We start from the raw sequence: 15000 nt of genomic DNA, 5'->3' as shown, positions 1-15000 counted from the left end.
ACAAATACGAATACGAATGGTTTATTTGCTGTAGGCCATCGTCCTTAAGCAAGGAGGTGGGGGTTGGGGGTCGAAGTTCATAAACTTTTCGAAGTATTCGAACCTAACACATAGATCTACGAATGTTAGCGCGATTCACGATTTTGGTCAACCATAATCGTTGGTTTGCTTTACACACCGCGAAATGTCATGTATGTTTTCGAGTTACTGTCGGAAACTGTTCACGATATCACGAGAGTAAGTTTGGCACCGAAAAGCCCAGGTACAGTCTGATCACAGATATCAAGGCCTCCAAGTGGTATGTAGCCCTCTCCCTCTCCACGACAAAGTCATCGCTGCGGGACAAGGAAAACAAGAGACAGAGAGAAGGAGAAATCAAAGCAACACACAGAGCAAAGACAAAAACCAATCAAAAGACAACCAAAGCCCGTCAAGAGAAGAGTGCGCAAGAGTAATAATTCTCCAAAAATCTCATTGCACTTTCTCAAAATAATAGACATAGAGGAGACCAGGGTTGGCATGCAGAAGAACGTGCTCAACTGGATTGGTCCTTGGTCGGTTTGGTTTAAATCTCCAAAGTGACCCAAGTGCCGGGTCGGTTCAGTTAACATCTCCAATACATCTGAATAGCAACCTATCAGACCGAGATCTCTGTTCTCATCCAGTAAAGCACTTTCTTGTGCACGCCACCCCAGCAAACTACAGACTCTGCCCTTACCTGAAAACGACGAATGCGATGACGATGACGATGACGATGATAGCGACCGCAACCCCCGCCAACACCCCTCCCAACATGGCGGCCGATGGTGCCGCTTCTGTTTACAACGGAAGAAAATACTGGGATGAATTGCTGAACATTATGTTGAAAATTCGGGGATTTGGACACGGGCATTTACTGTATTTTATGTAGAAAGCGATGTGTATTTTTTTTAGGTTTTTTCTACTTCTGTAATAAAACAGAATTGTGGTGTGTAAGTGTTATCGTTTGTTGTTATTCTGTTTGTTTGTTTGTTTGTTTGTTTGTTTGTTTGTTTGTTTGTTCCATCCATGATTGTCCTAAGTATAACCGTACACACATACACGCACACACGCTCGAATGCACGTACGCAGACACTCTGCACCAACGCCACACCAAGCCAAGTAACACACACACACACACACACACACACACTAAAATACACACGCACACACACACACACACACACAACACACACACACACACACACACACACACACACACACACACAAATTAAAGTACACTAACGTGTAAGGCATGCCGCTCCTGCGAAGCCTGCGTTGCATCCTTGCGGGCACTGGCCGGTCACGTGATGACAGGGAGAGTTACCTGCCGCTGGCGGGAGACAGTTCTGGCTGCAGTTAAGAGTACAGTTGCTGCCGAAATTCCCTGGCAGGCACTCTGTGACAAGAAAAAAAGTAACAACAAGCTTGAAAAAAATAGCATTCACGCCTCACCTCTTATTTGTGTAAAATGAAGACTTTACAATGTTAAAGTTTCAGTCAGTAATAATGCCTCTGAGCTGTAAGTCCCTCATTACTCACAATGTGTTATGGTTAGAAAGCGTGCATGTTTCTGTAAGAGCTGAAAGTTTTGCACTCAAGAGAAAACAAGTCGCGTAAGGCGAAAATACAACATTTAGTCAAGTAGCTGTCGAACTCACAGAATGAAACTGAACGCAATGCAACGCAGCAAGACCGTATACTCGTAGCATCGTCAGTCCACCGCGCACGGCAAAGGCAGTGAAATTGACAGGAAGAGCGGGGTAGTACTTGCGCTGAGAAGGATAGCACGCTTTTCTGTACCTCTCTTTGTTTTAACTTTCTGAGCGTGTTTTTAATCCAAACATATCATATCTATATGTTTTTGGAATCAGGAACCGACAAGGAATAAGATGAAAGTGTTTTTAAATTGATTTCAAAAATTTAATTTTGATAATAATTTTTATATATTTAATTTTCAGAGCTTGTTTTTAATCCAAATATAACATATTTATATGTTTTTGGAATCAGCAAATGATGGAGAATAAGATGAACGTAAATTTGGATCGTTTTAGAAAAAAATATTTTTTTGTACAATTTTCAGATTTTTAATGACCAAAGTCATTAATTAATTTTTAAGCCACCAAGCTGAAATGCAATACCGAAGTCCGGGCTTTGTCGAAGACTACTTGACCAAAATTTCAACCAATTTGGTTGAAAAATGAGAGCGTGACAGTGCCGCCTCAACTTTCACGAAAAGCCGGATATGACGTCATCAAAGACATTTATCAAAAAAAGGAAAAAAACGTTCGGGGATATCATACCCAGGAACTCTCATGTCAAATTTCATAAAGATCGGTCCAGTAGTTTGGTCTGAATCGCTCTACACGCACGCACACACGCACGCACACACGCACACACGCACACACGCACACACACACATACACCACGACCCTCGTTTTGATTCCCCCTCGATGTTAAAACATTTAGTCAAAACTTGACTAAATGTAAAAAAGGAAATTAACAATTAGATTACAGTGTATTAAAAGAAATAACGTACAGGCCTGAACATTTTACTTTAATAAAAAAAACTTCGCGATTTTAACAATCTGCTATTAGATTAAGATGTGCAGGCAAGTCCGATCTGGAATACAAGAAGAAGAACCAAGATCTGAAAGTATTTTTTTCCGATTAGAGCTCGGATAATCCAGCGGTTTCACAAAACTAATTTCTCATTCAGAAGTTTTACGATAGCATAATACAAAATAGCATTCAAATTCTTGGATCACCACTCACCTTGGGTGCAGAGAGGGCCCCTCCAGCCGTCCACACAGCCAGTGGAGCACACACCGTCTGTCGGGCTGCAGGCCATGTCGTCTCCGCCACAGTTCTCGCTGCACGACTTGCTGCACTGCGTCCCCCACCGGCCCGCTCCGCATGCTGCAAGGCAAACAGTTCATATCTCTTTTACACATTTTCTTCTCGGCGAAATCGACTTTTCGAAGTCTACTTCAGGAAGCTCGTTGTGCACAATGAAAGAGTTCATCTCTGTTTCACGTATGAAAAGCCTACAGTTCTGTCAGTGCACGATCTGCTGCACTGCGTCCCTCATGGGCAAGCTAAAAGGCAAAGAGTGCATCTCTCTTTTACGCATTTTCTTCTCCCACAGCCTGGTATTTATAGGCAAATTCGACTTCTCGAAGTCTACTTCACGAAACTCGCTTTGAAAAGCTTTGGCACTGAATTTACTGCAAAATATAATCAAAGGCTATAGTTCTGACTGCACTATTTGCTGCACTGCGTCCTCAATCGTTTTATGTGCAACTTTTATGTCAGAGCTGCTTTTAGTGTCAGAACAGCTACTTTTGATGTTAGCTCTGCAACTTTGCAATCTCCAACAGATCAGTAACTTTTGGCTCAGACAGAGCTGCAACTTCTGACGTCATACGTTTATTGTCAGAGGGGAGTTGTCACACCTGAAAGAAAGACATGCGGGAATCATGGCAGAAATGAAGTGAGGTATTTAAAAAAAAATTAAAAAATTAAAAAAGTTCGTTTTACCGTTGGAAAATATTTGTTATTGGCAGTTACAAATTAGAAGCATAATTGTGTAAGTGTTGGTTACATTTTTACATAACGCCAGTGTACATTTCTTTTAAAAGGGTGGTTTTAAACCAAGTAAAAGCCTGGCCGGCTGGTGTGATGAAGTGTAAAAAATACATTAGAGCCAATAAAGAAGAGGCAGTGCCCCCCCCCAAAAAAAGTAAGAAACTCACGTGTGTCACAGGCCTTGCCCTGGAATCCTGGCAGGCAGCTGATGCAGTCACCATTGACGTGGTTGCAGACAGAGTCCGTGCACTTAGCGCTGCACACCTCTGCACAGTCTCGGCCAAACTTGCCCCGCCTACACTCTGACCGCAACACAAAGCAATCAAAAAGGTAAAGAAAACAACACTAATAGTAATAGTTTGAAAGTTTAAGGGGGAGAGTCGTTTGTTTAATGTCAATCACCCGCAAGCCTAAATCAGATCAGTTGTAAATAGCCATGTACATAATTATTGTTTGAAATTTTCTTTTCTTTTTCATGCTTACTTTTGAGTGCCGTGTCTCTGTTTGTGTTGCCTTGTCATCTTCATGCAATTTATGCGTAAGTGTATATGAGTATGCTTGAGTTGTTAATGCGGAAGATTGTGTATGAGTGCGCCTTGAGTCGCCTTGTGGTGAGATATGTGCGCGTTATAAATTCTCGTATTATTATTATTATGCTTACATTTGATACTTCGAGGTTGTCATGGTCGATTGACGCCCGGCCGCGACATTTTTTTTCACACGTCAGTTGCGGGCTTTCAATTCCGAAGGCTGGTTCCGAGTAACTACGAACGTAATCGGAAGTTCCGATGTTTACCAAGTCAAAGAGCCGAGTCGAACAACGAAAATTGTTATGTGTGAGGCGAGCATCTTAAGAAAATATTACACAAATATCAGAGTGGAACGGGCCTATACATACCTAGATCACAGAACTCTCCCAGAAATCCAGGCCCACAGCCGTGTTGACACACCCCCGTGATGGCGTCACAGTCCTGCTGGTTGCATCCCGTGCTGCATGTCTGAGTGCAGTTTTGTCCCCATGTCGTCATGTCACACGCTGCAAATAACATGACGTCATTACAGTAGTTCGATAGTGTCAGGATTTTTTTCTCATTTAAAACAATGCAATGCAATACAATACAATCATACTTTATTATCTCAAAATGAGAAATAACAAATGAGAAAATTACGTCACTGGAATGGCATTACTTCTGTCATGATTCAAATGTTAAGGGAGCAATCGATCATTTGTCTTACTTTCGAAATTAACCTATGTCTATCTGTCTGTCTGTGTGTCTGTTTGTCTGTCTGTATATCTGTATATCTGTCTGTCTGTCTGCCTGTCTGTCTCCTTCACATTACAATACTTGTGGTCGGGGAACAAAATAGTAAAAAATAGAAGGAGAACCAATCTGTCACAGAAATTAACACCGGTCGTATATTCGAGAAAAACGTTGAGTACAGGAAGTCGTTAAAAAAGGTTCCACTGTACAATACTTACACTCAATACACTGGTCCAGCTTAAAGCCGGACTTGCAGGAACAAGCCCCTGTGATGTGGTGACACTCCAACGTCTCGCAGTGATAGCTGCAAGTGTCCTTGCAGCCCATCCCAAAGGTACCTGCCGTGCATACTGAAAGCAACGCAAAGGCGTGAAAGGGTTAAAGTGACTTTTGTTAACCCGTGATTTGTAAAATGTTTTACAAATCACGTAAATGCGCCCGATATTTTCTTGTCATCTCCAAAGTCAAGGGATCTCTTAAATTTTTTTTTTCATTACTTTATTGTCCCATCGCTGGGAAATTCGGGTCGCTTCCTCCCAGTGGAAAGCTAGCATAACAGAGTTGCGCTACCCCAAAGTCAAGGGATGTATAAGAAAAAAAATTCTTTCTTTGCAATGCTAAAAATAGTAATATTTTGTTTACCTATCCGGCCCAAACCACACCCCCCCCCCCCCCCCCCGAACCAGCATAGAGGCTCTAAACAACAAATATTAATAATAATAAAAGGCATGTATTACTTTGTGGAATGCGATATTTTTACATTTTCACATTTTTACAAATCGCGGTTTTTAGGTTCGACATAATTTGTAAAAAGTGTTTACATTTTTACATTTTTACAAATCGCGGTTTTAGGTTCGACATAATTTGTAAAAAGTGTTTACATTTTTACATTTTTACAAATCGCGGTTTTAGGTTCGACGTAATTTGTAAAAAGTGTTTACATTTTTACATTTTTACAAATCGCGGTTTTAGGTTCGACCTAATTTGTAAAAAGTGTTTACATTTGTACATTTTTACAAATCGCGGTTTTTGGGTTCGACATAATTTGTAAAAAGTGTTTACATTTTTACATTTTTACAAATCGCGGTTTTAGGTTCGACGTAATTTGTAAAAAGTGTTTACATTTGTACAAATCACGGGTTAACAACTGTGCTTCCCGAGAAAACAGTTCAGATCACCGTCTCAGATCTGGCCAGGTTGTTACATGGAAAAAGAACGTACATGGGCCCTACCTCCATTTGGATGCATACTAAATATCAACATTCTGACTACTCCCTACCACCGGCACGGTTGGCCTAGTGGTAAGGCGTCCGCCCCGTGATCGGGAGGTCGTGGGTTCGAACCCCGGCCGGGTCATACCTAAGACTTTAAGATTGGCAATCTAGTGGCTGCTCCGCCTGGCGTCTGGCATTATGGGGTTAGTGCTAGGACTGGTTGGTCCGGTGTCAGAATAATGTGACTGGGTGAGACATGAAGCCTGTGCTGCGACTTCTGTCTTGTGTGTGGCGCACGTTATATGTCAAAGCAGCACCGCCCTGATATGGCCCTTCGTGGTCGGCTGGGCGTTAAGCAAACAAACAAACAAACTACTCCCTACCGCATAGCGAGAGGTTTTTGGTGAATTGATTTCTATTAAGAGCGACTGATGTCCGTTAAGGCATTATTCATTATTAGTCCGGACTTCCGTTCGTCATCATATTTTATTTTATCCTCATAGATACCCATTCGTCAAAGCAGATTAAAAACGTTGGATTTAGGAAGTCAAAGCTATAGTCTAGCAAACGCATGCACATTCCGTACCATACAATGTTTCGCGTTACATAAGCACACACACACACTGTCCGTTGGATAATATCACGGTCTGAAAAGACTACCAAACACAGCATTTAGATTTGAAAAATAGAACGCTCAAACACTAATTTGTAAGACCTTCCTAGTGTGTGTTGTCATCTATTTTAACACCCCAAAAGAACTCTGTAGCTCTCAGCTCAATTTCAAATCGCTATTTCAAGCAACAGCGCATGAAATACATGTTTATTTCAGGGGCGAAAGGTACGACGAAAATTATGAAGAAAAAAAGGCGTCAAAATGAGAATCACAGTCTGGAATTCCCACTCGAAACACCGCCGTTTTCAATTTGAGTAACTCAGCGCTCAAACGTTTATGTCAAGGTATTCCTGGTGTGTGGTCACATAATTACAACCCCCAACCTGAACTGTATAGCTCTTGGGGCGATGGGAGACAGTCTTTTGTGCAAGGTTATATCCCTTTAACTTAACCGTTAAACTTCGGGTACCATTTATAGCCGGCTTCCTTCAAAACTGACCGTCTTCGCATTTGAAGCCCTCATAGCCAGGCGTACACTGGTCACAGAAGCCGATAGAATTGCAGGCCAACGGGCAGTTCACTGGACAAGGGTTGATGCAGTCCTTGCCATAAAACCCGGGGTCACATGCTGGGGAGAAAAAAAGAAATTTTGACTTTAACGCATTGTCGAATCAAGTACAAAATAGGTTCCTATAGTAGTATCTCACGACATTAAATTGTAAATAGCCAGTCTGAAAAAATAGGAGGCTGAAAGTAAGAAATGAGAAACAAACAGACTAACTAACGAACAAACAAGCAAAAACAGACAATCCGATAGAACAAATAACAGACTGACGGATAGGATGACAGGAAAAAGGGAAGGAAGGAGAAACGAAGACAGACAAGATGACAGAGCAGAAGGACAGAAAGGAAATAAGCAAGGAAAAGAGAGCACTACGCAGTCTTCATCAACTCTGTAGAAATTTAGGGGGGGGGGGGGGCTCAAGTAGCATCACATGCTGTACATCTACCACGACAACGACGACAACGACGACAACAACAACAACAACAACAACAACAACAACAACAACTTAACATAAACAACAACAACAGCGGCAGCAGCAGCAAAAATAACAACATCAACGCACTAAACATCAACAAGAACAACAACAGCTAAATATCAACTAAACCCGCTGAAAAACCACTAAATACTCAAACACAAACACATACGTACGTACACACACACACTACACACACACACACACATACACATACACACACACACACACACACACACACACACACACACACACACACACACACGTGCGCGCATGCATGTGGCTGGTTGATAATTGACATGTCATATTATATCAAGTGGACGAGACATTGATTATCAAAGAAAAACTTCACATAATTCAAAGGCGATGTTATACCATTGTAGCTGTCTTTTAGACATATTCAGGCATGTAAACTATGGTGAAAAGTACTTTTACGATTACTGCGTATGTACCCAGATCTTATCTAAGGATCTATCAAGACATTTTTGTCTCAAGAAAAAAATTAATTCTGCGCCCTACCCTATATATATAAAACAAAAAAGTAAGAACATTTTTGACCGTTAACTGTTTGAAATCGTACAAACATACGGGAGGTTCAAACACCTAAATAAAATAAAATTTGTTGCATTGTGTGGTACCACAGGAAATTGATTGAAGAGACTGGAGACAGTCACGTAAAACAAAGAATAAGACACCTTCCTAGCTGTGTTAACCACCACTGATCTGTCAAAGTATGTATAAGCGCTACGGACATCTTTCCATTCGGACATATACCAAAAATCAACAGTTTTGGTTATTTTCTGTGCAGAGAGGGATTTTTTGCCGAATTTATTTCGTAATTGACACTTATGTCAATCTGCCAAATTAATTCAACAAAAAGTACCCACTCTGCACAGGTACTAGACAGGTTGTTTAGATTTGCCATATGTACACATGGAAATATGCTTTTGTCCTGTTTAAAAGCCTTTGCGGATCTATCTGTTGTGGTTTACAAGATGTTTTCATGAGAAGAAAGGTATTAAGCTATAGATGCCCATGTCATAAGTTTGTAAAACAGATCTTCTTCTTCTTCTTCGTACGACGGTTGTGTCAGACTCGGAATCTGGAGGATGCCATGAACATGGACGTTCTTTCCAGGTCCTCCAGTGCTCCCCACATTTTGGTCCTCAGATCTGTTTGGTCAGGCCATGTCTGGATCCGCAGTTGGTCGAGGAGGGGATGTAAAACAGATGAATTGTACTCTGTTTTGGCTACAATTACACATTGCTTTTTTTCCCAATACTGTGACAGACAAAACTGTCACATACTGTTGAAGGACAGTGGTTCTTGAAAATGTTGGCCCATACTAAAAGCGTGTCCTAAAAATCCTTATTTTTCATGATTTATTATTTGAAAAAAGAAAGGAATCACGAGTGAAAACTGTATGATTTTCATGTGAACCTGGTACATTTTTACGTCCAAATCACATTCTCTACTTGATTTTCTCCAGTACACGTTTGAATGACACTACATGATTTGCCCCATGTTCATGTGTGACAGTTCGATCTATCAAATTGTCCTTTCCACCAACAGTCAAGAATATCAATAATCCATGAAAACAAACTATTAAACAAAATCAGAAACAAATTCACTTACGGTTTTCTGATGTAGAATCGCTGGACATTTTCAAAGAAAAAATACAAGCAAAATCCACGAAAAACAAGTTCAGTAATTCTGTGAGTCTCTTTCAACCATCTGGAAAGTTGGAGGCAAAATGGCAGCGTTTATGATTACTTCCCCGTCAAAATCTATTTACCTGACTAATTGATTGGAGAACATTCATTGCCTCATGCTCTAACCTCTTCACGATGTCAAAAGGCGGGGTTAGCTTACAGGCGCTTGAAGCTATGGTTCAGCTTTAGTGGTCACTCTGTTTTGCAAGATATTGCAACACTGGTGAAGCGGAAAGGGTGCGGGGCGGGGGTGCGGGGGGGGGGCTGTTTATAATTTATGCAGACATTCCGGTTATGCAGCTGTTTTAACCGCTGTTTGTTCGTTTGAATTTTTTACTGTATTAAATAACAATTATTTAACAGTCTATCAGATGAATAGCGGGAGGCAGTTGTGCAGAAAGATCTACAAAGAAATTAACGGGCATTACAACCGAACTGTTGTATTACTGCCAGTTTTGAGAATAAAAATGGGATGTTCACAAACTCCCGGCCTGTTCAACAACTCCTGCGTGCATTGGCTGAAAATCCCAAGTACACTCGCGTGTTGTTGTTTTTGAGTGGTTTTTTTTTTGGTTTTTTTGCAAAGTGGGTTTTAACGTGTATGACCGTTTTTACTCCGCCATTTAAGCAGTCATACGCAGATTCCGGAGACAAAAACTCCTATGATAAAAAAATACCCTTGTTTACCATCAAATTGTAAAGTGTATGGACCGCGTTGTTTCGTTGCAGTTTGGTTATTATCATAGCAGTCATTTGTCATACAGTACACATCATCGTCTGTGATTTCTATGAGAACAACTGAAATAGCCAAATCTGGTTTGTTTGGGACACAAATGCTTCTCTGAGTTATACTCGCGCTTTAAAAATTGACACACAGTAAATTCAGTGTGACTGCTTCCTGCACCTGTGGGTCAAAGCTGAGGGCTCTCAAATTAACCCGAAACACGACTAGGACGGGCAGGGCCTGTCACTTAAGAGAGAGGAGACTGGAGCCCCAGGGGCATGGACAACGCTGGATGTGTCTCGCTGTGTTTTCAAGTCAGGAGCAGCAATGGCTGTAACACCCTGTATAACGCCCGCAGGTGTTTTCACGGGCTGGTGGAGGTTGAACGGTGCTAATGATGCAGGTTGTACATGTATGATGTATATGAGAAAATCTACGTTACTGTGACACTTACGAAAACTATAAGCGGCAATAGAGACCCAAAAGGCATGCTACTGAACTGGTCAAACTTTACTGCACACAGTTCTGGAGATAGCTGCGCAACCTTGCCATGCTTTGCAAAAAACCGCCTCAAACAGATTAATTGTTTAGCTTGATGTGGGTTATATGGTGCACAAACACATGCTGGTGGTGATGGTGGTGGTGGACACGATAGTTACGAGGTAAAAGAGGAGGAGGAGGATTACGACGACGATGATGATGACAATGATGATGATGACAATGATATCGACGACAATGACGACGACGACGATGGTGATGATCATTTTTTACATTTAGTCAAGTTTTGACTAAATGTTTTAACGTAGAGGGGGGAATCGAGACGAGGGTTGTGGTGTATGTGTGTGTGTGTGTGTGTGTCTGTGTGTGTGTGTAGAGCGATTCAGACCAAACTACTGGACCGATCTTTATGAAATTTGACATGAGAGTTCCTGGGAATGATATCCCCGGAAGTTTTTTTTCTTTTTTTGCATAAATACCTTTGATGACGTCATACCCGGCTTTTTGTAAAAGTTGAGGCGGCACTGTCACACCCTCATTTTTCAATCAAATTGATTGAAATTTTGGCCCAGCAATCTTCGACAAAGGCCGGACTTCGGTATTGCATTTCAGCTTGGTGGCTTAAAAATCAATTAATGACTTTGGTCATTAAAAATCTGAAAATTGTAAAAAAAAAAAAAAATTTAAAACGATCCAAATTTACGTTTATCTTATTCTTCATCATTTTCTGATTCCAAAAACATATTTCGGATTAAAAACAAGCTCTGAAAATTAAAAATATAAAAATTATTATTAAAATAAAATGTCCGAAATCGATTTAAAAACAATTTCATCTTATTCCTTGTGGGTTCCTGATTCCAAAAACATATAGATGTGATATGTTTGGATTAAAAACACGATCAGAAAGTTAAAAAGAATAGAGATAAAGAAAAGCGTGCTATCCTTCTCAACGCAACTACTACCCCGCTCTTCTTGTCAATTTCACTGCCTGTGCATCGAGCGGTGGACTGACGATGCTACGAGTATACGCTCTTGCTGTAAAAATGCAGTGAGTTCAGTTTCATTCTGTTAGTTCGACAGCTTGACTAAATGTTGTAATTTCGCCTTACGCGACTGGTTTAATTTCACAGGAGTCATGGGATAAGACCGGGAGGTGCAAATGAAAGAGGATTTGACATTTGACGCTCCTCAGCCATACAAGAATATCTGTAGAACTTATGCCAAGATCGGCATTTTTTCTCAAAACAACTCACCACGGTCACATCTGGATTCATTATACCATCCATCTTTGCATCCCAGCGTGCAATTCCCGGTCACGTGATCACATGTGCCTTCCCGACATCCCGCGCTGCAAGATTCGGAGCATTCTTTTCCGTACCGAGTGCCATTGCATTCTGAGACAAAAAAGTAAACGACACAAAGTAATTACATTGATTACAATATTTGTTGAGGCATGTGTGCCACACAACATCAAACAATTAAGTTCGCTTTAAGAAGCTACGCATTTTTGTAACAATGTAAAAAGCGGCATTCATGGCGTGTTATTGTAAACACCCTGGTACGCATACACATGCACACATTCATGTACATGTGCGCACACACACTGACACACACACACACACACACACACACACACACACACACACACAGAATCACACACACACACACAGATCACACACACACACACACACACACACACACACACACACACACACACACACACACACACTCACTCATTTTTTTTAAAAAGCACACACACAAACACAAACACATACACACGTACACATAATTTAATTTTCTGGATTTATTTCTCGGGTTATTTTGTGTGTGATTTGTTCTTCCTGTCTTTCTGTATTGATCTATTTCTTATCTTCTTTTTTCATTTAGTCAAGTTTTGACTAAATGTTTTAACTTAGAGGGGGAAACGAGACGAGGTTCGTGGTGTATGAGGGTGTGTGTGTGTGGGTGTGGGTGTGTGTGTGTGTGTGTGTGTGTTTATGTATGTGTAGAGCGATTCAGAGAAAACTACTGGACCGATCTTCATGAAACTTTACATGAGAGTTCCTGAGTATGATATCCCTGGACGTTTTTCCTTTTCTTGGATAAATGTCTTTGATGACGTCATATCCGGCTTTTTGTAAAAGTTGAGGCCGCACTATCACGCCCTCAATTTTCAATCAAATGGATTGAAATTTTGGTCAAGCAATCTTCGAGAAAGGCCGGATTTTGGTATTGCATTTCAGCTTGAAGGCTTAAAAATTAATTAATGAGTTTGGTCATTAAACATCTGAAAATTGTAATTAAAACTTTTTTTTATAAAACGATCCAAACATAATTTCTTCTTATTCTTCATCATTTTCTGATTCCAAAAACATATAAGTATGTCATATTTGGATTAAAAACCAGCTCTCAAAATTAAATATATGAAAATTATGATTAAAATTAAATTTCCGAAATCGATTTAAAAACAATTTCATCTTATTCCTTGTCGGTTCCTGATTCCAAAACATATAGATATGATATATTTGATATAAAAACACGCTCAGAAAGTTAAAAAGAACAGAGATACAGAATAGCGTGCTATCCTGCTCAGCGCAATCACTACCGCGCTATTCTGACTAGTCAATGTCACTGCCTTTGCCACGAGCGGTGGACTGACGATGCTGCGAGTATATCAATCAATCAATCAATCAATGACGCTTATATCGCGCATATTCCGTGGGTACAGTTCTAGGCGCTCTGCAGTGATGCCGTGTGAGATGAAATTTTATACGGCCAGTAATTGCAGCCATTTCGGCGCATATTTACCTTTCACGGCCTATTATTCCAAGTCACACGGGTATAGGTAGACAATTATTAACTGTGCCTAAGCAATTTTGCCAGGAAAGACCCTTTTGTCAATCGTGGGATCTTTAACGTGCACACCCAATGTAGTGTACACGGGGGGGGAGTTCGGACACCGAAGAGAGTCTGCACACAAAGTTGACTCTGAAATAAATTTCCGCCGAACCTGGGATCGAACTCACGCTGACAGCGGCCAACTGAATACAAATCCAGCGCGCTACCAACTGAGCTATATCCCCGCCCCATATATACGGTCTTTCATTCTGTGAGTACGACAGCTTGACTAAATGTTGTATTTTCGCCTTACGCGACTTGTTGTTTTTTAAGAAGTTTGTTTTGTTTGTTTGTTTGCTTAAAGCCCAGCCGACCACGAAGGGCCATATCAGGGCGGTGCTGCTTTGACATTTAACGTGCGCCACACACAAGACAGAAGTCGCAGCACAGGCTTCATGTCTCACCCTGTCACATTATTCTGACACCGGACCAACCCGTCCTAGCACTAACCCCATAATGCCAGACGCCAGGCGGAGCAGCCACTAGATTACCAATTTTAAAGTCTCAGGTATGACCGGGCCGGGGTTCGAACCCACGACCTCCCGATCACGGGGCGGACGCTTTACCACTAGGCCAACCGTGCCGGGTTTTTTTTAAGAAGGAAAGAATATGTCAGCATGGGCGTGAAAGAGGAACGGTCTTAAAAGGCTCTGATTCATTTATAAACTTAAACATTCATTATTAAAAGACTGCGCCTATTTTTCTTCAACTAAGATTAATATGTGCCAGTGTTTGAAATGAATCATGCAATGACGTCAGAAACATTGAACTTTACACCAATGAACACAGTCGAATCAAGCGTTGATTGAAGTCGTGTCATTTCATGTCCTTCTACGTGGGCATAAACATGTGCGTGTCATCTTTTTTAACACAGAAAAGGATGGGGGAGTGGATAAGCAATGGGGGAGGTCAATAGACATATTGGGGAGGTCAATAGACATATTGGATAGACACGTACGCGTGTATATCCCTGCTATGACTTATTGGCGTATTTATCACTAGATGAATACCCGCTTCGCCGGGTACACGGCTTCGCCGGGAAGAAGTAGAGCCGAATACCCGGCTTCGCCACTGGAGAAGATAAGGAAGAGTTACTGGGAATGGATGTACAGAAAAACCATAATCGGTTGAGCGCTGCGCGCTGAGAGCACGTGTTGAAAATTTTCATCGACCAGATTGTGTCCGGGGTCTACCTGAATATGCCCACCAAATTTGAAGCAGATCCATCGAGAACTTTGGCCGTGCATCGCGAAGTGACACAGACAGACAGACAGACAGACACACACAAGCCATATATAGATATAGAAGGAGAGCTATATGGACAAAGCTAAACATTTTGAGCAAAGGAGAGCCTTAGTGGAAATTTGACCTTAAAAGCTTAAAAGGTAACCTTTCCATTTAGTGTGTATATATCTATGAGTGTGTGTGTGTGTGTG

At 41.2% G+C, this 15000-nt stretch overlaps 1 protein-coding gene across 1 annotated transcript in view; it reads right to left on the bottom strand.

Moving 5' to 3' along the window:
- LOC138966442 (receptor-type tyrosine-protein phosphatase epsilon-like) overlaps positions 1 to 9473 on the bottom strand; it is a 37645-nt gene extending 28172 nt beyond the window's left edge. Inside the window, exons 1-8 of the mRNA XM_070338684.1 lie at positions 9368 to 9473; positions 7195 to 7323; positions 5087 to 5218; positions 4505 to 4642; positions 3774 to 3908; positions 2794 to 2937; positions 1265 to 1417; positions 719 to 815 (exon numbers count right to left, since the gene is read on the bottom strand). Of these exons, the coding sequence (XP_070194785.1) occupies positions 719 to 815; positions 1265 to 1417; positions 2794 to 2937; positions 3774 to 3908; positions 4505 to 4642; positions 5087 to 5218; positions 7195 to 7323; positions 9368 to 9395 (956 nt within the window). The 5' untranslated portion in view covers positions 9396 to 9473. The remainder of the gene's footprint in view (positions 1 to 718; positions 816 to 1264; positions 1418 to 2793; positions 2938 to 3773; positions 3909 to 4504; positions 4643 to 5086; positions 5219 to 7194; positions 7324 to 9367) is intronic.
- Positions 9474 to 15000: the final 5527 nt, after the last annotated feature.

The sequence above is a fragment of the Littorina saxatilis genome, linkage group LG5, assembly GCF_037325665.1.
Source record: "Littorina saxatilis isolate snail1 linkage group LG5, US_GU_Lsax_2.0, whole genome shotgun sequence".
NCBI classification, from domain to species: domain Eukaryota; kingdom Metazoa; phylum Mollusca; class Gastropoda; order Littorinimorpha; family Littorinidae; genus Littorina; species Littorina saxatilis.
This window is presented reverse-complemented; position numbering and strand designations above follow the sequence as displayed.